The sequence below is a fragment of the Dama dama genome, chromosome 15 (genome assembly GCF_033118175.1).
Source record: "Dama dama isolate Ldn47 chromosome 15, ASM3311817v1, whole genome shotgun sequence".
NCBI classification, from domain to species: domain Eukaryota; kingdom Metazoa; phylum Chordata; class Mammalia; order Artiodactyla; family Cervidae; genus Dama; species Dama dama.
Window position 1 is genome coordinate 15,568,941 of NC_083695.1, and position 24,583 is coordinate 15,593,523.

At 45.3% G+C, this 24,583-nt stretch overlaps 1 protein-coding gene across 1 annotated transcript; it reads right to left on the bottom strand.

The window, feature by feature from the left end:
* Window positions 1-1,174: 1,174 nt before the first annotated feature.
* Window positions 1,175-23,742, bottom strand: CCSAP (centriole, cilia and spindle associated protein). Its single transcript, XM_061161519.1, has 4 exons — window positions 23,563-23,742; window positions 22,657-23,060; window positions 10,142-10,410; window positions 1,175-8,917 (listed from the first exon to the last, which is right to left on the bottom strand). The coding sequence occupies exons 2-4, from the start codon at window positions 23,009-23,011 to the stop codon at window positions 8,741-8,743; spliced, it is 801 nt and encodes a 266-aa protein (XP_061017502.1). The 5' UTR covers window positions 23,012-23,060; window positions 23,563-23,742; the 3' UTR covers window positions 1,175-8,740.
* Between the last annotated feature and the right edge of the window lie 841 nt (window positions 23,743-24,583).

Sequence of the window (24,583 nt, forward strand, 5' to 3'; positions counted from 1 at the left end):
TAGCAAGGTAGTGCTCAAAATCCTTCAAGCTAGGCTTCAACAGTATGTATGTGAACCGAGAACTTCCGAGAACTTCCACTTGTACAAGCTGGATTGAGAAAAGGCAGAGGAGCCAAAGATCAAATTGCCAACATCTGTTGAATCATAGAAAAGGCAAGGGAATTCCAGGAAAACATCTACTTCTGCCTCATTGACTATGCTAAAGCCTTTGACTGCGTGGATCACAAGAAACTGGAAAGTTCTTAAAGAGATGGGAATACTAGACCACCTTACCTGCCTCCTGAGAAACCTATATGCAGGTCAAGAAGTAACAGAACCAGACATGGGACAACGGACTGGTTCAAAATTGGGAAAGGAGTATGTTGAGGCCGTATGTTGTCACCTGGCTTATTTAAGTTACATGCAGAGTGCATCATGAGAAACACATCCAACATGTGCTGGATGGATCACAAGCTGGAATCAAGATTGCCAGAAGAAATATCAACAACCTCAGATATGCAGATGATACCACCCTAATGGCAGAAAGTGAAGAGGAACTAAAGAGCTTCTTAAGGAAGGTGAAAGAGGAGAGTGGAAAAACAAGCTTAAAACTCAACATTCAAAAAACTAAGATCATGGTATCTGATCCCATCACTTCATGGCAAAAAGGTGGGGAAAAAATGGAAACAGTGACAGATTTTATTTTCTTGGGCTCCAAAATCACTGTGACTGCAATCATGAAATTAAAAAATGCTTGCTCCTTGGAAGAGTAGGTATGACAAAGCTAAGCAGTCAGTGTATTAAAAAGCAGAGACATCACTTTGCTGACAAGTTCTGAATAGTCAAAGCTATGGTTTTTCCAGTAGTCATGTACTTATATGAGAGTTGGACCATAAAGAAGGCCAAGCCCCAAAGAATTGATGCTTTCGAATTGTGGTGCTGGAGAAGACTCTTGAGAGTCCCTTGGACAGCAAAGAGATCAAACCAGTCAATTGTAAAGGAAATCAACCCTGACTATTCATTGGAAGTACTGATGCTATAGCTCCAATACTCTGGCTACCTGATACAAAGAGCCAACTCGTTGGAAAAGACCCTGATGCTGGGAAAGATTGAGGGCAAGAGGAGAGAGGAGCAACAGTCTTGATTGCTCCAGAGATGGTTGGATGGCATCACCAACTCAATAGACAATAGTTTGAGCAAACTCAGGGAGACAGTGAGGGACAGGGAATCCTGGTGTGCTACAGTCCATAAGCTCAAAAAGAGGAGGATACCACTTAGCTAACTGAACAACAACAAAAGAAAGCATAAAGTTAGCATTGGGCTAAGTTTAGTGAAATTCAAATTCAGATAACCACATTTTATTCCTGATATTGCTAATCTTTGGCTTGTTCTTTTTTGTCAAGCTTGCTAGAGGCGTATCAGTTTTATTGATCTCTTCAAAGAAACAGCTTTTGGCTTCATTTGTTTTTGTTCTCAATTTCCTTGATTTCTGCTCTTTTTCCTTCATTGAAGATGTGGTCTTGCTTTGCTTATTCTTTTCTAGTCTCAGATGGGAGCTTAGATTACTGCTGAGACCATCTTTCTTAACATAAGCTCTCAGTGCTAATCAGTTCCTTCTAAGCACTGCTTTAACTGTGCCCAAAATTTTTTAAATGTTGTAATTTTTCTCCCATTTAAAAGATCTTCTGATTTCTCTTTGAGATCATCTTTTTGGTGGATTATTTATGAGCAGGTTATTTAATTTCCAACTGATTGAGATTTTCCCTTCTTTACTGATTTCTAGTTTAATCCCATTATAAGAAACATGAGTTGTATGATTTTTAATGTAAGATTATTTTAATAACCAGGATATGGACTTGTCTTGATGAATGTTCCATGTGCACGTGAAAATTTTTTGTTCTTTTTTTGGGTAGAGTGTTCTAAAAAGTGAGTTGGTTAATGGTATTGTCTAGCCCTTCTAATAGCTTTACTAATTTTTTGTCTACTAGTTCTATTACTGATAGGTCTTTAACTATAATTGTAAATTTGTCTAGTTCTCCTTTCAGGGGTCAGATGTGTTCCTTCATAATATTTTGCCTCAGGAAAATTTGCTTTGTATTTTTTTTAATAGAGTAATAATTTTTATTTTGTTGTATAATCCATATTAAAGACAGTGATTTAAATGGCTCCTGTGATGTATGGAGTACTCGATATATCAAAGGCCCTGAGTCTAGCCTATAAGAACCTTAGAACTTTATAAGATGATTGGCATGCATTTTTTTAAAACTATTTACTTTTTCCCTTTTACTGGAAGACCAGTTTATGGGACCGCACTAAGAGGACAGAGGAAGGGGGAGTAAACCCGCCCATCGAGCCACCGCGTCTCCTGTGACAGTGCCGCTCTCCCCATGCGTGCAGGGAGCCCCAGCCCATCTTGCATCCTGTCAGCTTGTAGAGACGCTGTCTGCCACACTTCCCACAAGTCTGCCAGATTCTAGGGACATGCACAGCTCACACTCTCACTGCGGCACAGATGCTCATCTCTTGGGAAGCTCTGGTGTCGGGGTCTGAGTGAGAACCCGCTGCTGTGTCTCCCCCACTGTAACACTCTTCCGCCTCTGCCCAACTCTGACCCCAGGTGAGAAGAGGCTTCCCACATATCAAGCAGTTTTTCAGCCTCAGCTAAGTGTCCTTCAGTTCAGCTCAATTCTGACAACGTACTTGGAGAGAGTGGCAGTTCCCACGAGTTAAGCGCTCAGCCCCATGAGCCTGCCCCCATCCCAACTGCAGACGCCAACCACAGGTCCAGGCTGTCACCCGTGCTTCTGAGCAACCACCTGTAAACTGGAGGTTCCCAGGACCCCCTCCTTGGGTTCAACTAGTTTGCTAGAGCAGCTCACAGAAGTCAGAAAAACAACTTACTTACTTGATTACTGCTTTATTGTAGAGGATATAACTCAAGAACACCTGGAGGGAAGCCATGTAGGGGCATGGTAGGGGGAAGGGTGCAGTTTCCTCTCTGGGCACGGTTCTCACATCTCCACCTGTTCACTGACCAGAAAACTCTGTGAACCCTGGGCTTCTGGGTTTTACAGAGGCTTTAGCACATAGGTGAGAGTGATTAAGTCATTGGCCATTGGTGACTGACTCAATCTCCAGCCCCTCTCTCCTCCCTGGAGTCAAAGTCCCAACCCTTTCCTCCCAGTCAGTTTCCCTGGCAATCAGACAGCATTCTTAGGGCTGTCCAAAAGTCACTTCAAAATGTGTGTTGAAAAGGGGGCTTATGAATGACAAGGCACGCCTTCCACCTTTCTGGCTCTGGAGCTGTTTCTGAGGCTGAGAACAAATGACCAAATTCTAGAACTGCTGTTCTCATTCCCCATGCTCCCAGCCTCCTTTGGTATCACTTCTCTCCTGTCTGAATACATCCTTTGGCTGTTTCTTTAAAGCAGGTCTTCTGGCTATCAGTTCTCTTAGTTTTCCTGCATCTGAGAATGTCTTCATTTCACCTTCATTCCTGAGGGATATTTCACTGGATACAGAATTCTAAGTTGACAGTTCTTTTCTTTCAGCACTTTAAGAAATGTGCCACTTACTTCTGGCCTCCATAGTTTCTGATGAAAAAAATGCATGGGCATATGAATTGTTCCCCTGTAGGTCATCTCTCACTTTTCCCTGGCTGCTTTCAAGATGTCTGTTAGTTTTCGACAGTTTATGATGTATCTGGGCTTGGATTTCTTGGGTTTATTCTGTTTCAGCTTCACTCAGCTCTCCTGGAAGAATTTTAGCCATCATTTCTGCAGATGATTTTAAAGCACTACACTCTTTCTCTTATCTTTCTATGATCCCTATAACACAACCTCAAAACTTTTCCTCAGCCCTTTTCTGTTGTTCAGATTGGATGATTTGTATTGATCTATTATCTTTTGTCATCTTCAACCTGTTACTGGGTCTATCCAGCAAGATTTTTTAAATTTCAGTTGGAGCATTTTTCAGTTCTAATATTGTCACTTGGTGTTCCTATTATCTATTTCTCTATTGATAATTTCTATTTTAATACTTATTTCAAGAGTGTGATGGTTCATTTGAACTTTTCAATAATAGCTTCCTTCAAGTCTATGATGGCAGCTACTGACTGCCTTTTTCCATGACAGCCGGTTTCATGGTTTCATATGCTGAGTAATTTGGAGTGCCTCATAGGGATTTTGAGTATTACATGATGAAATACAACCAAGTCCTATGGAGTATGCTGGCATTTTTGTTTTATCAAGTAATCAATCTGTTTAGGCTCAGGCCCCAAGTCCTGGGGTGCTTCTTCCAGTGCCAGTTCAGCCTTCAAAGCTTTTGCAGTGCTCTTTGGACCTGCCTCACACGTACAGAATTTTGTGGTCCGTCTGAGACCCGAGGAGGGGTCTGGCTGGTGGCCCACTCTCAAAGGTGCTCGGCTGGCTAATTAGGATTGGGGGACAGTGTGAACAAGGAGAGCAGGTGAGGGAAAGCTGGGGAGTTACAGAATATGTATAGCATTATTCCATATTTGTGGAAAAAACAAACAGTGTATATGTACCTCCAAGTGCCTAGAAAAAAGGTCTGGTTTCCTCTAAGAAGGGACATAGAATATTGGTGAGGGGGTGGTGTTGAAAGGAACTTTGACTTTTTACTCTATACTTCTCTTTGAGTTAGGGCTTCTCTGGTGGCTCAGGGGAATCTGCTGCCAGTGTAGGAGACTTGGGTTTGATCCCTGGGTCAGGAAGGTCCCTAGAGAAGGAAATGGAAACCCACTCCAGTATTCTTGCTTGGGAAATCATATGGACAGAGGAGCCTGGGGGGCTATAGTGCATGGGTTCACAAAGAGTTGAATGCAACTAAACAACAAATCTCTTAAGTTACTTTTGTCCATGCCCTATCCCTTTTGTAATTTTTAAAGCAATAAGGTATGAGGGAAAGACTGGGGAAAATGTGGAGTTTAATTCAAAGTGTATACACAGAAAGTATCTTTTCCTGGATGTAATACACCTTACTAAATATACCTTACTAAATATTTATCTAATGAAAAATACATTTAGGAGTCAATATAATCATTGAATTCTCTTCAACCATTAATGTACTAATCAGAATTACTGCCCACAAAACAGAAGCTTAGCCTGTAGAATTAATGAACTTTATTCACATTTTTCCAAGTAACTGCAATATTAAGTACAAGCTAAAAGCAACATACAGTTCTTAGAAAACACAGCCCCGAGTTCCCACCGCCTGAGCGCTGTGACTGTGGGTGCCCAGCCTTAGTACCTTCAGAATGTTAAAGTGAGTGCAGTGCTCAAAATACATACCCAGCACAGGGGGACAGCTCTTAAAAACAGTTCTGCTAATTATAAAGAAATCCAAAAAGAGCCCTCTAGTGTATCACGCAGGTGTCCTGACTTTCAAAATGGAAATGAATAATAAAGGAGCGGCTTTCCAGGCTGGGAGGAAGCCTGGGCCTCAGCCCTGGACATGGCTCCTCTCACAGAATTTGGTACTAAGTGGACAGCTCCCTATTCAGCCTATTGCACAAAGTCCATTTCAAATATTATACATGGTCACACTTTTCGGATCACTTTTTAAATACTATTTAACTCATCACAAGACTATGGGAAGGACCCATGAGTCAGGCTTTGGCAGTTTGATCCCAAACCAACTACAGAATCAGACTGTATAAATATTAGCACCATTTTTTAACTAGTCCAGTGAAATGTAAAACTGCCCACTAAGCTATTTTTCACTGAAGCAGTCAACAAGACATTTGTTTTCACTTCTAACATATGCTTGGCCCCTCTTCCTCTTTGCCAGTAATACATTTGAACACTTTGATGAGCAAGTACTAACATTTCTGCTGATAAAGTTTATGTTCAGCACAGCCTCAGCACTCAAAAGCCACCTTTGTGTTATTTTAGCTGGGTCATGCAAACTCAGACAGCTAAAATGCACAACAGAAAGGGGGCTTTTGGGTGCTGAGGCTATGCTGGACATAAACTTTATCAGTGGAAATGTTAGCACTTGCTCATCAAAGTGTTCAAAGCTTTCAAATCACTAGTAATCTACATCTGATGAGTCAATGACAAAGCTATTTCATAAAAAGCACCACAAATGTGTGCTTACTACATTACAAGCAATTCAGATAAACTATACCCTATTTTACTTTTAGTAGACTTTAAAAGAAATGTATATAGGTACTTGGGAATTTTCTGGCAGTGGGGGAGTACAAGCATTTTGACACCTCATAAATAGAGCAGTCTTTTAGGTTTTAAAAGGAAGAAAAAGGACAGATTCCTAGTCTCATTCACCTCAGCCCAGCAGAAGTATTCCGGTGTTACTTAATATTCTATTATTGCTTTTAGTAAACACAGGAAATATGTTACAACAAGTTGTTTTAATTAAGAACTTAAAAGGTAAAATTTTAAAAAGAGACTCTTATGCAGCAGTTATTTCAATCTATATTTTAAATATCAGTGGGTTCTCAGTTTCAAACTTTTCAACATGAAAGGCAATTTTAAATTACCTCACTATTTCATAAGTTGTCTCAAGGAATAAGAACATGATCACCATGACATTAGTGAGAAGGAAAAAGTAGGACATCAAGTTGTTACAACTTAAAAATTTTGTAGGTTCAAAAGGTCATCTTTACCCCTGAAGAGAAAGAACAAAATGAAACCCTAACCAACTAATGGCTTGGACACAGGAAGGGGACTCTAGTCACTTCATATTGACTCATTCATTGTTCACGCACATTAAAAACACTTAAAAAAAACCTTGTTCATTGGTCCTCTACTTAAAAGGGGGAAAATACTGGCCAATATCACCTTCTAGGTTCTTCCAGATCTGCATGTGGAGTTTGCAGTAGTAATTAAGCATATTAAATACAAGTCTGTGTTTTAAAGGAGAGAGTCGGGCTTGCTCAGGACCCTGAGGGGTCGGGTTTCTAAGGCAGTCCATCAGCATGGACCTGAGCTACTCCCCACTTCCTAAGACTGTCAGCTACAACGGGAACAGAACACTGGAGCTGGTGGTTGAAACTATACATGCAGGAAGTGGTTTTAAAGGAAAAGTTTCCACCACCACATTACCACAGAAATTTCATCTTTAGGTACCTGCAGTGTTTAAGGACTATAATAACAACAAGATTCACCAGAATCCCTAGCAAGGACATTTTGGACAACACACAGACCTTTCTCTTACTAAACATACATCGTAGTGACTAGGAGAGCTCTCTATATATTCACCTCAAAATAACACACACATTTTAAGTTCTTTTAAAAAGCTCATGATTCTTCAATATGAATTTGCAAAGCTTAATATGATTATGTAAGATGATACTGTGTGAAGATTTTATATGGAATGAAACATCTTTGTAGAAATCAACCATAATACTTCAAAGACCCAGAGTAAAAATATCAAGGAAATGCTCAAATGCACATCAAACACCAAATTTTCATTCATACATCTCTACATGGTAAGCTGGCAAAGTACTTTTTTCTCTCTTATCAGGAATTTAGCATTCATCCTTACTGTAGATTCCTACCTCTGCTAAATGGAAAAAATGTTTCTCAAAACCACTTTCTACCCCAGAAGCAAATGTCCTGGAGAGAAGGAAACACTTCATTGAAATGCTCACATCTATGCCCATACACAGAGCAGCATCCCCTCACATTAGCGTCTACACAAAACCTACCAGCTAGGAACCTATGAGGAATGTATTTCAACCAAAAGTCTGAACAATGTACATCATCAAGGCTTTGTTATTGGTAAGTTCCATGGAGGAGAAAAGTAGGGGTGATCCACATCTCTAATAGGTAGCTTAAAATCTGTCCCCCATCCCCAGTAAGTAAGACAATGTCAATTTACTAAGTGAAATTTTAGATTTTAAATTCTAAGTATCATTGCTAAACTCTTCTAGCAGAGGCAAAACTCCACAGTGGGTGAGTGCCAAAAGGGCCAGATTGCAGCAAGTGACTGGTACCCCATTAAGTGTCCTTAAAAAATCTCAATAAAAAGTGACAGTCTTTGACTCAAAAGAAACTTCAGTACTACTTCTAAACATTTCATTTGGAATGCACTTGAACTAAACTATTAATAAGTGCCTAGATGACAATTTAAAGAGAAAGGATGACCCTCATCCAGTTCAGATAGTTCTTAAATATCACAGTCCACATGAAGTGGTGCTTGAACTGAAACGCAAAAAAAAAACATTTAATTGTTTAGGAACTACCAATGTTCTACAATGCTTTCACTATACATGGTATCAAGAGTAGTGCTGAAATTCACTTTTAACTTGATGTTCTTTCCCAAAGCAAACTACACATAAGGAAAAGGAATCTTCTGTGGCAAGCTGGCGTGAGCTTGCCAGCTCTGGAATCTGAGGAGCTGTTCAGAACAGGAGGAAAACAGGCTTCACCTAACCTGAACCTAGAAACTGAAGTTAAGCATCTGTCAGCCATTTAAAGGCATGTGGTGTCAGTATCTTAAAAGATTAAGATGCTTTAAAACAAAACCCTTAGAAGAATATCAAAGATTTAGGGAATTCTCCTCATAAATAACCGAATGTCTATGGCTTCAGTTGTCACCCTACTCCTGAGGCGGGTGACCAGGATTCATCAAAAGAGACAATCTTTTGGAAATTCCCCAAGAAAAACCTTGCATAATCAGTTGGTTTCTTAAACCTGTGTCCAGTTTCTTTTGGTAGTTTTTGTTTTGTTCTTTCATTTACACTTTTAAAAAGAGGTTGTCCAAGCAACTGTTCCTTCCCTCAAGCTCTGGCAGAGTAGCATCTCATATACTCTGTCATCCATGGGTTCTCTGAGGAGGCAGGCTTGACCCGCCTATTTTTCTCCACATCAGCAGAGTGAGCCCGCTGCCTCTGAGCCGCCAGCCGCCTCTTCTCCACCTGCCTTCTGCTCTTGGCTCGCAGTGCCGATTCATGGATCTAAGGGGAGTCAGAATGAATGAACAGTGGCTTTGGCACTAATTTTCCAGAGTATTCACAATGAAGCTTCCTCCAGATCACCTGGAGCAGGGCAGAGGCAAGTCAGTCTACCATATTCAGGACTTCTGTGAATAAAAGTTTCTCCAGAAGAGCCATTCCCCTGAGTTCTCTCTTACCCATTGTCAGAAGTAAAGAAACTCGGCAACAGAAAATGTCCACCAGACTAAATTGCAGTTTAAATGGTAAGCAACTAATCTACACGTGCCTTGAGAAACTGGCTCTGGAAAAGGATTGGAATTCCTTAGCATTAAGCAAGAATAAGTATTCCACTGAAGGAACTTATATATTTTACAGCAAAATACTATCAAATTTCAAGATTTTACCACCTAAGATGTTTAATGAACCTCATTCAACTTAACTCCACAGGACTGCCAGAGGACAACTCTGTTGTCCTCAAACAGAGTTATTTGAGATAACTCTGTTATCTCAAATATCACTCCAAAGACCACCATCTGCTAGAGTTGAGAAGTCTGTTCAGTAAGACTTGGACCATGGCACTTAATGAGAGTTCAAACAGCCTGCATCTCTGCTTCTCTTCAGGCCCTCTTTGCTTTGGGCTGGTGGATGCCGTTGGCACTAACACAGTCATTGCTCTGTGACCCCACAGGTGAGGGGCGCTTGTCGTCCCTTTGACTAAACTTTGGGGGAGGGATGAGCAGGGGACATGCAATCACTCTAATTTAATCCAAAGAGAAAACAGGAGTCTAGATAGATGTGCAGAACCACAGCAGATGCGATCTGATAGACAGACAGCAAGAAAGGGGCTGAGGTGCGAGATGCGAGTTATCAAGTCCAACAGAGCAGGAGCCTCTCAGGAGGCCAGACGCAAATCTAGACGGGCAGCTGCCAGCCCTGGCTACGCCCCTCGGCTGTACCTCCTGGGCCCCAGGAACTTGAAAGCCCTGCGTCCTGCCCCTTCTCCACCCGGCTCGGTGTCAGTAAAACCTCCCAGCTACCAGTTAACTCTCAGCAAAACCCCAGTCTCTAGGTAGCTAACATCCTGCATCCTGTTTGCTATCAGATGCCCAGTCCCGGGCTTTCCTTGGCCCACCTGAGACCTACCATGTCCCAAAACATCACAGCAACCACAGTATGATAGCCAGTGCCAGCCAGGCCAACCCCACCCCCAGGGGAAAGCAGAGAAGCCCGTTCACTGGCACCTACCTCCCGCACGGGGGCAGAGGCGCAGACGTTGTGAGTTTTCTGGCTTCCTGTGTCCGTCTGTTTCTCTCCCCACCCGTAGAGGGCAAACGGGTGCTTCTGTTCTTTTATCTTAGTGGGTGACCTCTGAGGACTCTTGATGGCTCTCCTGCTTCCTCGGGCAGCTAAGGCACCTGGTGGTTGCTGAGGGTCAGGACCGCTGGCTGATTTTTCAGGGTCTCTCATCCTGATCTGTCGTTCAGGTTTCTCTTTTACATCTTTCACTGGCAGTGCTTTTTGAAAAAGGAGATAAAACAGGATGGATGCTTTAAATTCAGGTTTACATATAATTACACATAATTTAAATATTTGGGATGGAAATTCATAATGCCTAGTTAAGTCAGTAACTTTTTTACTTACAGCTCAATTCTACAAGTTTCACTTAAAATGGACAGAAATAAATTAGTCTATCCCATTTTAAAATCAACAATAAATACACCAAGATTGAACCAAGCCTATTCAAAAGTAACAACCATCATTGGCATTCTGAGGTTATGAGTCTCAATTGAATACTAAAAGCTAAAAAGCTAGAAAACACCAGGGCCTACTGGCTTTCCCCATGATAAATCCAGTCATTTTACCATCTTGCTTCAGGGACAGATCTGGATTTGTGACAATCATTCATCAGCTGCAAAAGGTAAGTTTTTAAGTTACTCAACTGGAGTTTTGGGATTGTACTGCTTTGTGATGCTCCATGACTGTGGAAAATGCTCCTTTCAGCTCTCCCGAGCTCCTTATAAGAGCTGGCTGGTGCCCTCCATCACAATAAGGAGCGGTTTCCATAGCACCTCACCTCCATGTACAGCTGGGTGCACCCAGGGGGAGAGCTGGAAAGAGGGCTCTTATTCCTGACAACATGAACCAGGGCCCCTGGCCTACACAGTCCTAAATCTGTCAGCAAGGCTGGTAAAACTCTGGTGGGGAACGGACTGCCCACCTGAGGTGTACTCAGATATTCAGGACACACTCGAGAACATAGCCATTTTCCCTAATTACCCTTTATGACTGTCCAATCATTACTTCTATAACTATCTGTATAATCCTATGTGATCTTATAATCTTATGTGATCTTATACAGGTTGTATTCCTTGTGTAAAGCCCGAGTGAGCCTACGTTTTATCTCTGAGTAAGAGCCCCTTGTGCATCCAGGGCACCAACTTACAGACCCACTTGCTCCCGAGGCTCCAGAATTTGGCTCCAGACACAGTGCACATGTGTGAACCCTGACGCATCACCTGCATTTCTGTCTTCAGCAATGACCTTTATCTACCAAATCATTTCCTTTATTCTAAGCATTTTAAATAGACAGCATGTGTCTAGCCCTGGGGTTCAGCGCTTCACACTGCTGTGCACCGTATCTGTAAACCCAGCACTCAGGCTATCTGGGGACACATGAGATGCCAGTCTTACACTAAATCCTGAGAACCCAAATCCCCCCATCACTCAAACACTCTTCTGAGTGATGTGTCCACACCTCATCCTCTTTCCTTCCCTGGGTCTAGGAAGAAGGGAAAGAGCCCATCAGGACCAAGACAATGGAGGTAGAAGGGGGTCCAAGCCTGGCGTAGTTACGACACTGAGAGAGGTGGAAACAACTCCACTCATCTTCAGGGATTCATTTCCTTATCTTCCTCTCCCAGCCCCCATATGTCTAACTCAGACCTTCCAGGGAGCATGTCCACAGGAGATGATAACAATTTGGTTCTCGGGACAAGCTGAAGCCAACCAAGGAGAGATTAGGAAAGAATTCCAGCAAGTGGGGAACTGGCTTCTACAAAGACACAAAGAGAAGAAAGAATAATTAAAAATGACAGGTACATAGTCTATGGATGAAGGCATGAGTGGGTAGCAGTGGGGAGATAAAGACCTTCTATGCCAAACACAGGAGTTTTATTTTTCCTAAAAATGAAGAAGATCACTGAAGGATTTTAGGCTGAAAAATGCTATGGTCCTATCTGCATTTCAGGAATGAGGCGTCTAGCAACAAACATGCCTCAAAGAAGTGGGGGCAGAAAGGATGGAGAGTCCAGGGTAGTGGGTAACCCACAATGCTGGCAGGCGCAGAACAGGGAGAAAAGGCCCAGATAGTGCCCACCACCCCTGGCTGGTGCTCAGACTCACCTGGGCACCTGTGAACTGGGAGGTGGTACCCCGACCTCTCCAGAGAGCCCAGCCACAGAGGGTGAATGGGCAGCTGAGTGGGTGGTGCTGGGAGGCAAAGAGGAAGCTTGGGCCCCTACAGGGATTGGGAGTGGACGGTCACACTATCCTCCAGAAGGCCATCAAAGATGGGGAAAGGGTATTTGACGACTCAGGTATGAGACACCCCTGGGACCACCAAGCAGGCCACAGCAGGACCCTTAATCAGGGGCCCAGAGAGTCGTAAGCGAGCAGGTGGGGGCTGAGGCTCAGATGCAGAGCAGATCCCCCAGAAGGAACGCAGAGTCAGGGGAAGGGGAGCAGAGGTTGGCCCCCTGGGACACCAGCGCCTACTGAGCCAGTAGAAGGGATGAGGAGAGCCAGAGAGGGAGCCAGGGAAAGAACAGCCAGCAAAGTCCAGAAGCTTCCAGGAGAGAAGTTGGAGAAGGATGTTCAGAAAAGCACAGGGCAATTAACAGAGCCAAATTTTACAGAGAGGGCAGGAGAATGAGGACAAAACAAGACTGGGCATTCTAGGGTTTAGGAGACACAAACTGCTATGTGAACACAAATAGCTACAAGGGCATACTGCAGGGCGCAGGGGACACAGCCAACACTCTAACTCGAGAGGGAAACTGTGAGTCACCATGTTGTACACTAGGGCTTCCCTGAGAGCTCAGTTGGTAAAGAATCCGCCTGCAATGCAAGAGACCCTGGTTCAATTCCTGGGTGGGGAAGATCCACTGGAGAAGGGATAAGCTACCCACTTCAGTATACTTGGGCTTTCCTGGTGGCTCAGCTGGTAAAGAATCCACCTGCAATGCAGGAGATCTGGGTTTGATCCCTGGGTTGGGAAGATCCCCTGGAGAAGGGAAGGCTACCCACTCCAGTATTCTGGTCTGGAAAATTCCATGTATAGTCTATGGGGTTGCAAAGAGTCGGACATGCCTGAGCAACTTTGACTTTCATGTTGTACACCTGAAACATATAAATCAAATATACCTCAATAAAAAATCAGATGGTTAAGTTTTATGTTAGGTGTACTGTACCACAATTAAATAAAATAAAGCAACATAAGATAAAATATCTACACAAGTTTTTTAAAAGACAGACTTGGCTCTGGGCAGTCAGGCTGTCTCACATGACAGAGAGGAGCATAGGGGATGGGGAGAACCAGGTCACAGCAGGTTGCAGATCAGGGAGACCCCAATGATCTCCTCACCATGGATCACTGAAAGGTCTGACATTAAAAACAGTAGTATCCACCAGTACCCAACACAAGAAACTAAAATCCTCTCTAGGGAGCCTGGGTCTCAGATTATTCCTACAGATAATTTTCTAAACACAACAGTGAGTGTCCTGGGGATAATGACCAGTCACACAGGAGACAAGACAGTAAGGAAGTCCAGCAGGAGCAAGAGACTTGGGAAAATGGGGTTATCACTGACAGACCATAAAACTAATGTGTATTTAAAGAAGGAACACAAGCTCAAAAATATCTGTAGCAGGAGAGAAAAGATGGAAAACACAGAAGAGAGAGAACTTATCACTATAAAATTAATACTTATAAAACTCTTGAAACAGTGCCTGGTATAAGATAAGTGTATATACATTTCAAAATCCCATTCAAAGTTTTAAATAAAGTCATTTCCGGGCAAATAAAAACAGTGTCATCACCAGTTACTGTGGAAGATTCTAATAGCACCTTTCTCAGTAACTGACAAAAATCAACTCAGCCTTGATTTAGGACTATGCTGTTCATTACAAAAGCTATGAAGCAGAGGTGACTTACATATAATTTTACATTAATCAAAATTAGCTAGAAACAAACTTTCACTCCCCTCAGTTATACCAGAGTTCAAGTGCTCAAACATGTGGCTCATGGTTAGCATGTTTCACAGTCCAGACAGAGATAACTGCCCATCATTTCAGGAAGTTTGACTTGAACAGACTGATTTCTTTAAACTATTTGAACAAAATTAACACATCTGACCCAATGGGTACATACAGAATACTGCACCAAAACCACAGAATATACAATCTTATCAAGCACATGCAGAACATTTACAAGAATTTACCCAGCCAAAACTATAAAGAAAATCTTAATAAAGTCACAAAACTGGAATCATACAGTATGTAGTCTCTGACTTGTGTGCAATTAAGCTAGATCATGCTCATCCTCAGTCACTTGAGTCATGTCCAACTCTTTGCGACCCTATGGACTATATAGTCTGCCAGGCTCCTCTGTCCACAGGATTCTCCAGGCAAGAATACTGGAGTGGGTTGCCATGCCCTCCTCCAGTGGATCTTCCCAACCCAGGAATCGAATCCCCTGCTTACAGATGGATTCTTTACCGCTGAGCCACGAGGAAAGCCCTAATTAAGCTATATACAACAGCAAAAATATCTCTTACAATCTCCAGCTACAGGAGAATCCCCTGGTGGTCCAGTAGTTAGAACTCCATGCTTTCACCACTGAGGGTCAGAGTTCAATCCCTGGTTAGAGAACTAAGATCCTGTAAGTCTCGTGGCATGGCCAATAAATAAATAAATAAAATCTCCAGTTATAAAATTAACATTTCTCTTTTTTTCTTAAATTGAACCACAATATGGTATTAGTTTTAGGTTACAGCCAAGTGATTCAGTTATATAAATATATTCTTTTAGGTTACTTTCTACTATAGGTTATTATCAGATATTCAATATAGTTCCTTGTGCTATACAGTAAATCCTTGTTGCTTATCTGTTTTATACGTGGTAGTTTTAACCTGTTAATCACATACTCCTAATATATCCCTTTCCTTAAAAAATTTCTAAATAATGCATGGGTCAAAAACAAATCATATGATTTCACGAAAATGTAAATGTTCTCCATGTCATTGAGCTATACACTTAAAAATTGTTAAAATGATAATTTGTGTAGTGTGTTTACCACCGTTTTTAAAAATAAAAAAGTAATGGCAATAGAGAGCATCAACCCATTCTTATTAGAAATATTTCTAAATTTTTTCATTAAGTATGATGCGGCTAAAGCAGTAATCAGAAGTAAATCTAGAGCCTTATATCAATATATCAAAAAGAAAAACAGGCAAGGGAAGAAAAAAAAAAATCAATGATAAGCAATCCATCTTAAAATGTTACAAAAAGGGCTTCCCTGGTGGCTCAGTGGTAAAGAATCCGCCTGCCAGTGCAGGAGACATGGATTTAATCCCAGTCCAGGAAGCTCCCACAACTAAGCCGGTGCGCCAAGCTGCTGAGCCTGTGCTCTGGAGTCTGGGCACCAGGCTGATGAGCCCGTGCAGGACAGCGACTGAAGCCTTCGAGCCCTCGAGCCTGTGCTCCGTGAGAGAAGACACTGCAAGGAGAACCCTGCGCACTGCAGTGAAGAACAGCCCCACTCTGCAACTAGAGAAAAGCCCAGGCAGCAAAAAAGACCCTAGCACAGCCAAAGATAAGTTTAAAAGTAAAAAAAGAATATTAAAAAAATTATAAAAATAAGCACTAAAAAATGAAACTAAGGGGAAAAAATCATGAATTAATAAACACATAATAAACACAATGGACATGGCCAAGGGTTAGCTTGGAACAAAAATTAACAGAATTCACAAACCTCTAGCAAGTCTAACAAAAAAAGAGGGTAAAAAATAAAAATAAGTAAAAATAGAGCGAGTGAGGCCATCAGGTTAAATGTGCACTGGTGACCCGTGATCGTAGTCCTTTCCTCTTCAAACCCCACTACAGTGAAGGAAGAAAGGCCAAGGAGCAGAGGGAAAGGACAACGAGCAAGCAGGCGATGACACCAGACAGATTCTGGAAGGTGCAAAGTGATGAGGAGAGAGGAAAGACTCATGGGACTCAGCAGGATGATGCAAACTCCCTGCAGGAGAAGGGCCCACGGGACACAGTGGCGCCGTGCAGTAACCGGCATTGAGGCACCAGGCTTCCCAGAAGGCGAGGCCCAGCCTCAGTCAGCGCCCCAGGCCATGTGCTCCAATGACAGGTTAACAAGAACGCGCCTCGGCTGAGAACCAGGGTCCACGCTGCCTGCCTGTGAACCTGGGCAGATTTTTGTGAGCAGAGAATGGGGTGAAAGAGGTGCCCCATGGCTCCTGGAAATAAGTCGTGATGGGCAATACAGCAGCTGCCCAACTCTCTCTCAGGAGTGCTCACCATTGGAGGCCGGCCTGCAAGAGATGAGGAGGGCCAGGCACACGAAGAGGTCGCCTGCAAGTGTCTAGCAGACAGCTGCAGTCAGCACGCAGCAGAGACAAGCCACGCCCTGTGCCCTGGCCAAATTCTAATTCACAGAAACCATGAGCTCACAGGTGAGACCTGGAACCTGAAGTACTAGTTTCCAGGGTAAGCCTGGCGTGCAGCAATGGATACTCCCTCAACAGTCCTTCCTCTGGTCCTCAAGGCTGGCGGCTGCTCGCCCTCCAGCCCAGGTCCCTAAAGGAGGAGGGCCAGAGGGCAGCAGGCACAGGAGAAGGGTGGGGGGCAGGATGAAAACAGGATGAGGTAAAGAACGCGGTCCCTCCTCCTCTCCCCGAGCTGTTCTCAGGATGCTGACAGGCAGGCTCGAGCCCCTGGGCAGGAGGACGGAGAAGCAGGGTCTGGCAGGCTGACACAAACAGGCTGCACCGACGTGGGGAGCCCCGGAAAAGCAGCAGAGTCCCCCTACAATCACAGTCACAAGCTCCTCCACGCACAGCTCCCAGAAAGCCCTTCAAGCTTCCCTCTTAAAGAAGCAGACAGGCTAAGAGCAAGCATTCGAGTACCTCCTTTAATAAGAAAGAGACCAAAATACAGAGGAAAAAACTAGGCTTGGAATATAAGAGATCTCTCAAAGGATATTTATGGCTTGGGGAGGGTGGGGGGCAAGGGGGCTGGAGAGTGGAGTTAGAGAAAAGGATGCTATTTTTTGTTAATTTTTAAAAGAACATTTGGGACAGAAAAGCAATCTCTTTGAAATTAAAAACCAGAATGGTAGAATTTAAAATTTCAACAGAAAATTTAGAAGATAAAATTGAAGCATTCTCAAAACAAAACCAAAGTTCCAATTAAAAAAAAAATTAAATAAAAATATTAGAGGTTTGCTCCAGGAGGCATACAAACCAGCTAAAAATAGCTGTCAAGAAAAAAATAAATAGAAATTTTTTTAAAGTTTTTTTAAGTCTTTTTTGTCCTCTCTGCATGGCATGTGGGATCTTAATTCCCTGACCAGGGATCAAACCCATACTCCCTGCAATGGCAGTATTGAGTCATAACCACTGGACCACAAAGCAAGTCCCCAGAACAGAAATTATTTTAAACAGTACTAGAAAATATCACTGTACTGAAAGAAGTGTTTCTAGATTTAAAAGGCTCACCACGGGATTCCGCTAGCAGTCCAGTGGTTAACTCTGCACTCCCAATGCGGGGAGTATGGGTTCAATCCCTGGTCGGGAAACTATATCCCACATGCCATGAGGTGTGGCCTAAAATAAGTTTTTTTAAAAAACTAAATAAAAAGTCCCACCAAGTTATCAGCCCAATGAATGAAAAATAACACACAGTATTTTAGAATACCTAGGATAAAGGGACTGTCCTAAAACTTGAAAAAAGAAAAAGGTCACATATACAAAACAAGTGTCAGAATGACATGGTACTTCTCAACAATAAGACCAAAACCTAGGATTCAATATAATACCTTCAAATACTGAAATGTCTAACCTAGGAAGGCTCTATCTTGCCCAAATGGCAATCCAGCCTTGGATAAAGGCATTTTTAGACTTCAAGGTGATAAAATTTTTACTTCCCTTTCAACATTTCTCAGGACTTAGAGAGGATGTGCTCCACCAAAAGGAAGGGAGATTGGAGGCTTCTAGAACAGGGATCAGATAAAGGAGGTAAGCAAAAGGAATACTCAGCAAACATGGAGAGAAGTCCCAGCTTGACAGCAGTGTCAGACCTGGACAGCATGAAGTCTAAATTAAAACAAGAGAGTCAAGGGTTCCCCAAAATTATTTCCCCAAGGAAAATAATGCAACAAATAGAACACCAAATGTGCCTGGCATATAACACGCTTTACAATCCCACTAGACTATTTCAGGCTAAATTATAAAAGAAAAAAGAAAAGCAAATATAAAAGTAAAGCAATAATTACTTCTAGGAAAAATATAAATAACAAATAAAATATAATCAAAATGTACTGTATGGATTATCTGCAAATAACATTTACAGAGCCATGATCATGCAACTATAGAATAGTACTTAAATAGTCATATAGTTAATACTGTGGGACAAAAGAGGTGCTTGTGTATATCTAGGTGGAAGGAAGGGAGGGTTTGAGGAATGGCTAAGCTAAGATCTTAAACTAAATCATTTCCCATTATGGGATGTCAATATACAATTTTCAAAATAAAAAAGCCAACATTAGTCTGAATGAGAAAATCATTGGCCACAGCACTGAAAAGAAAGGTAAAGAGTTACTCCAGGGAGCAAGGGGCATGGATGGTGAATGGACCAGGATTACTTTTTCATTTTAAGTGTATTTTTAAAAATTATGCATATGCATAACTGGTTTAAAACTAAAATTGAATTTAAAAAGAAATGTAAATATGAAGAAAAGAACTGGAGACATTCTAGACACTCTTGAAAGCATGTTGGCTACAGAGAGAAGGCACTTCACAGTGAACAAGCATTCCCACACCCACAGCCCACACACAGGCGACTTCCCAACAGCTTTTTAGTACCATCTCTTAAATAAGAACAAGAAGCCAAGAATCATTAGACATTTGAGGAAAGCTGCTAACTTGAAATACAGGATTACAAATTACATTAAAAAAAAAAAAAAATCCAGAGAGGGAGGGGAAACCTGTGCCAAAGAAACATGCAAAAACTAAAAATTCCTAGTCCTCAGCAGGACAAGTGAGGATACTATACATACAAATCAAGAACAGAATACTATTTTTTTAAAGAGGATTAAAGAGAAGGAGAGAAGGAAGGAAAACCCAGAAAACAATTCAACAGGTTCTTAAGACAGATGGAATGGAGGCCAGGGTAGAAAATTAGATATGTTTGTGAAGTCTAACATCCAACTAAGGAGTTCAGAAAGAAAACAGAAGAGAAAAAAATAGTAATAAGAAAACAATTCAAGAAAACTTCCTAGAATTACAAGATAGGAGTTTGACTGCAAGGACTCATGAAGCACATTAGAGGAAAACAGGCCTAGACAAGAGGAAAATTTTCAGAACACAGAGGACGAAGAGAAGACCCTAGAAGCTTCCAGAGGAGGGAGCACGTTATCTATGAGGGATTAAGAGTGAGAACAACACGCGAGTGTAACAGCTACTTCACAAGTCCCAGTACCAGACAGCACCGCCTCTAGATTTTGTAGTGACAAAAACTTCCAACCTAGAATTTCATGCCTATTCACAAACTTGCTGAATTGTGAGGCTAGAATCTTTTGACATGCAAGATCTCAGAAAATTTAGCGTCTCACACACCCTTTCTCAGGAAGGTCCTAGAAGATAATCTCTGCCAGGAGAGGATAAACCAGGCAAGAAGATGATGGGAGAGCCACACAACAGAGGGTCCTACAGAGGGGAAGGCAGGTGTCCCTGGGGTGGCGGCCAAGAGCCCTCCCAAGAGGCAACAAGGCAGCAGGCTGCCAGGACAGCGAGCAGGCCAGGTGGAAGTAGGTCAGAGGCCCCGGAGGGATGTCTTCAGATGGGGAGGGCGACAGTGATCCTGATGCGTTGGTGGCATTGCAACAGAAAGAAAAGGGAGTCACAGCAAACAATACAGGGCCGCTCTAAGCAACCTCGTCCACAGCCCTAACTGAATCTAACTAATTCTCTGACGACTACGCCAGAGGGTGAGGATGCACCGCGTGTACGGGTTAGGAGGTCACTAAAAGGAATGAAGGGCTTCCCAGGTGGCTCAGTGGTAGTGAATGCACCTGCCAGTGCAGGAGACGTGGGTTTGATCCCCGGGTCAGGAAGATCCCTTGGAAGAGGAAATGGCAACCCACTCCAGTATTCCTGCCTGGGAAACCCCATGGACTGAGAAGCTTGGTGGGTTACGGTCCATGGAGCTGCAAACAGTCGGACACTGAGCAACTGAGCACACACACAGAAAGAATGGGAGCCAGTAGATAGTACTAAAAATCCAATTAAAAATCAACAATCTCAATAAAAGCCATGTTGGAAAAACAGACTTACACACCAAGGAAAAACCAGAGGACTGGGAAGGGGTCACCTAGGGAATAGGTAATTGGGATGGGGGAGGAGGGCTGCTGTATCTCCGTACTAAGCCATACATAACCATATGATTCTACGTGTACATATGGCCTCAGTAAAGACAGGAACTAAATGTTCATGTTTCAGAGAAACTCAAAAGAGTGCTCCTCATTCTGTCCACTTAAACACAAGGACTTTCAATCCTGCCAGACATAGGGATGAACAGAGGCTGTGATAGGCATGAGCAAAGCAAAAAGATCCTGGGATGGGGAGTCCTGAAAGAAGAAACACTTTTTCTTCCCAGATTCCTAAACCAGAAATATTAGCAAAGAAGAAATTACCTCAGCCAGCCCCTGGGAGGATTCAGTGTCTCTAAGGGAACCACAATAATCATGAACTCTTACAAACACAAGCCCCATACTCCATACTACAATGCTGTCTAAAAACTGCATTTATATACACCTGGAAATAACTGACAGCTCTTTCATAAGCAATGAAGGGAAAGAACGAAGGAGAGAGAAAAGCTCATGCAGTCTGATAAAGTGCATCTCATAATTGAGCTAGTAGCTCAGTGCCCCATACCCTCCCCATCTTCTGTTATTCAAACTTCTAGCAAAGGTCAGGCAGAGAAGGCAATGTCACCCCACTCCAGTACTCTTGCCTGGAAAATCCCATGAACAGAGGAGCCTGTTAGGCTGCAGTCCATGGGGTCGCTAAGAGTTGGATACAACTGAGCGACTTCACTTTCACTTTTCACTTTCACGCATTGGAGAGGGAAATGGCAACCCACTCCAGTGTTCTTGCCTGGAGAACCCCAGGGACGGGGGAGCCTGGTGAGCTGCCGTCTATGCGGTCGCACAGAGTCAGACAAGACTGAAGTGACTTAGCAGCAGCAAAGGTCAGGAATCAGTGGGAATTCATAAGTAACATGTGAGGATGGAGGGGCAGCCCTGCCACATGATGAACTGAGAACAGCTGGGAACAATATAACAAGACTCAACTTCCTCTCCTCCTCAGCATCTCACAGACAAGCGAGGATAAGAATCCTGAGAAAAGTCTGATCAGAGTACCACTGACAAGATGGTAAACAAAAATAGTCCTCGATCATTGATTCTGAGCTTCTATTTCTTCGTCTATAAATCCAGGTAAACGAGGTGAAAACTACGGTCCTACCTCTTAGAACTGTTTTGAGTGTTGACTAAGAAAATATATACTTTAAGATCGGTGACTGGATGCATGACAAGCTCAGGCCATTTTAGTTATTTGGCTCACTAGGATCTCTTTAAAACTGAGTGACGTCGGGTGGTGCCTGGTCCAGGTTGGAGTAGAATAGAACCCCACGGGGTTCCTCCAGGCTGTATCTGGGGCATTCATTCAACTGGGCCCTGAGCACCAGCGCCCACTCGGCCCGCCTCACACTCCGAGAGCCCGCCTCTGCGATCCTCCGGCAGCAGAGAAGGAGCAGGGCCCCGCTGGGAGCAGCAGATGCACCACCCCCAAGAGCCATTTTCCAGCTGCCGCTCCTCAAGCTCACAGTAGCAGCTGGAGGAGAGGAGGCGAGCGAGCAGCCGACAGCACCCGGCATTTAGAAGGATTATCTCCCAGCAGCGGGGATTTATACAACAGTCTGCGGAAACAAATACAAAATATTCCTAAGGGAAAGCGCGGTCAGGTCAGGGTGTTAACACAGAAAACAACAGCCCCAATCACAAGACAATGCGCTTAGTTAGTTCCCAACCTCTGGCGGTCTGATGAAAGCTGGGCTCCTCTCATAAAACAAATGAGCGTTTAGAAATAAATAGATGGGAGTTCAGTGGTCCAGAGGCCATCAAGGCTACCTGGTGAAAATCTGGACTTCGCCAGCGGCACGTCTACGGCGTTCACAGCTGGCTCAACCCAGAGACACACTTTACGGAAATACAGGGTGGGACGGCGGGGGCGGGGCCGCCACCTTCCTTATTTTGTCAAGGGTGGCGGAGAATACGCCACCCTACCAAAAATAGATTAAATAAAATCAAGAGCTCGCCGGGAGCCCTCGCTGCGAGAAACGGCTGCACGGTTCAGGAGACGAGCGATCCCGCGAGCTGGCCCCTCGCAGCCCCCTCCCCGGCCCGGTACCTGGCGGCGCCGCGTCCTCCGCGTCCACGGCGTCCCTGGTCTCCGCGTCCCCCGCGGCCTCCACGCCCCGCTCCTCCGGCCCTACGCGCGCCTCAGGCTCCGCGGGCGGCGGCGGCGAGGCAGGGACGCACTGGGGCGCGGGGGCCCCGGTGCCCGACGACGCCGACGACGCCGAGTCGTCCGAGGCGCCGGCCTGGCCCCAGTCGTCCCAGAGCCAGGGCGCGTGCGCCTGCTCCAGCAGCCGGCGACCCAGGCGGTAGTGGCGCAGCGCACGGTAGCACGGCCCGTACTCGTCCCAGCGCGGCTCCTGGTAGCGCTTCATGTACTCGCTCTTCACGCCGCTCCCCGGGGACATGGTGCCCCGCGCCGGCCCCGAACGCCCGCCTTCCGCGCCGCGCGGTCGCCTACGGAACCCACGACACGACACAGAGGCACGCCACACCCCTCCGCCAGCCCGGCCCGCCGCGACGTTTAAACCCAGCGCCCCGCCTGGACGGGGCGGGCTGGGGCGGAGCGTGGGAGGGGAAGATGGGGGAGGGGGAGGGGGAGGGGGAGAGGAGTGGGGGCGGTGGGGCGGGGGCGGGGCGTGGGGGCGGGGTGTGGGGGCGGGGCGTGGGGGCGGGGCGGAGGGAGCGCGCGGCCCGCCTGGGGAGGGGCGGAGACCTGGGGGGGCGGCCAGGGGGCCAGGGAGGGCCGGCCGCCGGGCTCGGGGGTCACCTGGGAGGGCGGCTCGCAAGCTCAGAAGCCAGAGGCCGCGGGAGCCCGCGGATGGGAGGGGAAGAGGCAGGCGTGGGCGCGGGGAGCCGGGCGGCCTCGGGGTCTTGGGCGCGGGGAGCGGGGCGGCCTCGGGGTCTTCGGAGCGCCCTCCGAGCGGGACGTGTGGGCAGGAGGGGCAGCCCCGCTTACCTCCTTCTTGTGCCTCCAGCCGCGCGCCTCCGGCGGGTCCTCGGCGCGAGTGGCGCAGCAGCCCAGATTCGCCCGCTCTCCCAGCGCTTTCCTGCCGAGCAAGATGTCGCTCCTGCAGCAGCCGGTAGGGGAAGGCGCCGCCTCAGCCCCGGGAGCAGTCGTCTCCCGCGCGCGCTCCCGGCCCCCGGCCCCCACCCCTCTCTCGGTGGGGGCGGCGACTTCGGCGCCGGGCGTGGGGTGGCGGGCGACTCGGCTGGCCCAGCACCCTCACCAGGTCCCCGCCCGCCCGAGGCGCCCACGAACCTTGTTGTGGGAGGCGCTGCCCGGGGCCCCCGCCGCATCCCGAGGCGTCGGGGAACGGAGCCGCCCACCAGCCCGCGACGCTTGTTCTCTTCCCGACACTTGCCAGGGTCGCGCTTCCCAGAAACAACCCCAAGTGCGCGCGTTGGCTTTTGCTTTCTGTCCTCTGCTCACAACACCTGTTACTCTGGCTTTTAACTCCTTTCACTGCTTTAGTGCAACTCCTTTCTTGTCTACACCCCGAACATTTTGTGAAGCTATTGGTTAAAACTGCCAAGCCACCCTCCCAGAGGCCCAGGTGCACCGAAAGCCTTGGCGGACTGGGTTGCGGTGTGCTAAGTATACAATGTTGCGCTGATTGTTACAGTTTCCAGAGCGGTCCGGTGCGGATTCTTCCCCTTTATGAAAAGGAGCCCGGATACATTAGTAACAGAAAGATGTGAAAGAAAAGAAGTTGGGGGAAGCCAAAACATTAGCAGTTGAAAAGCAGGCCAAGGCTCTGGCTTCCATACTGGATTTCCACCGACTCGCGTCTGTTCTCCCTTCTGCCTCCGCGTCCTGCCCCGCTCCCCATCATAACCAAAAGATCCAGACATTGCCCAAGCAGGACGAGTCAACCTGTTCTGAGAACTTGAAGGTAGTTGTCCAGAAGTCATTAACACTAATTGCTAACGGCAGTTTTCTGGAGAAACGCTTGTGATCTCCGCTGTTGACACCCACA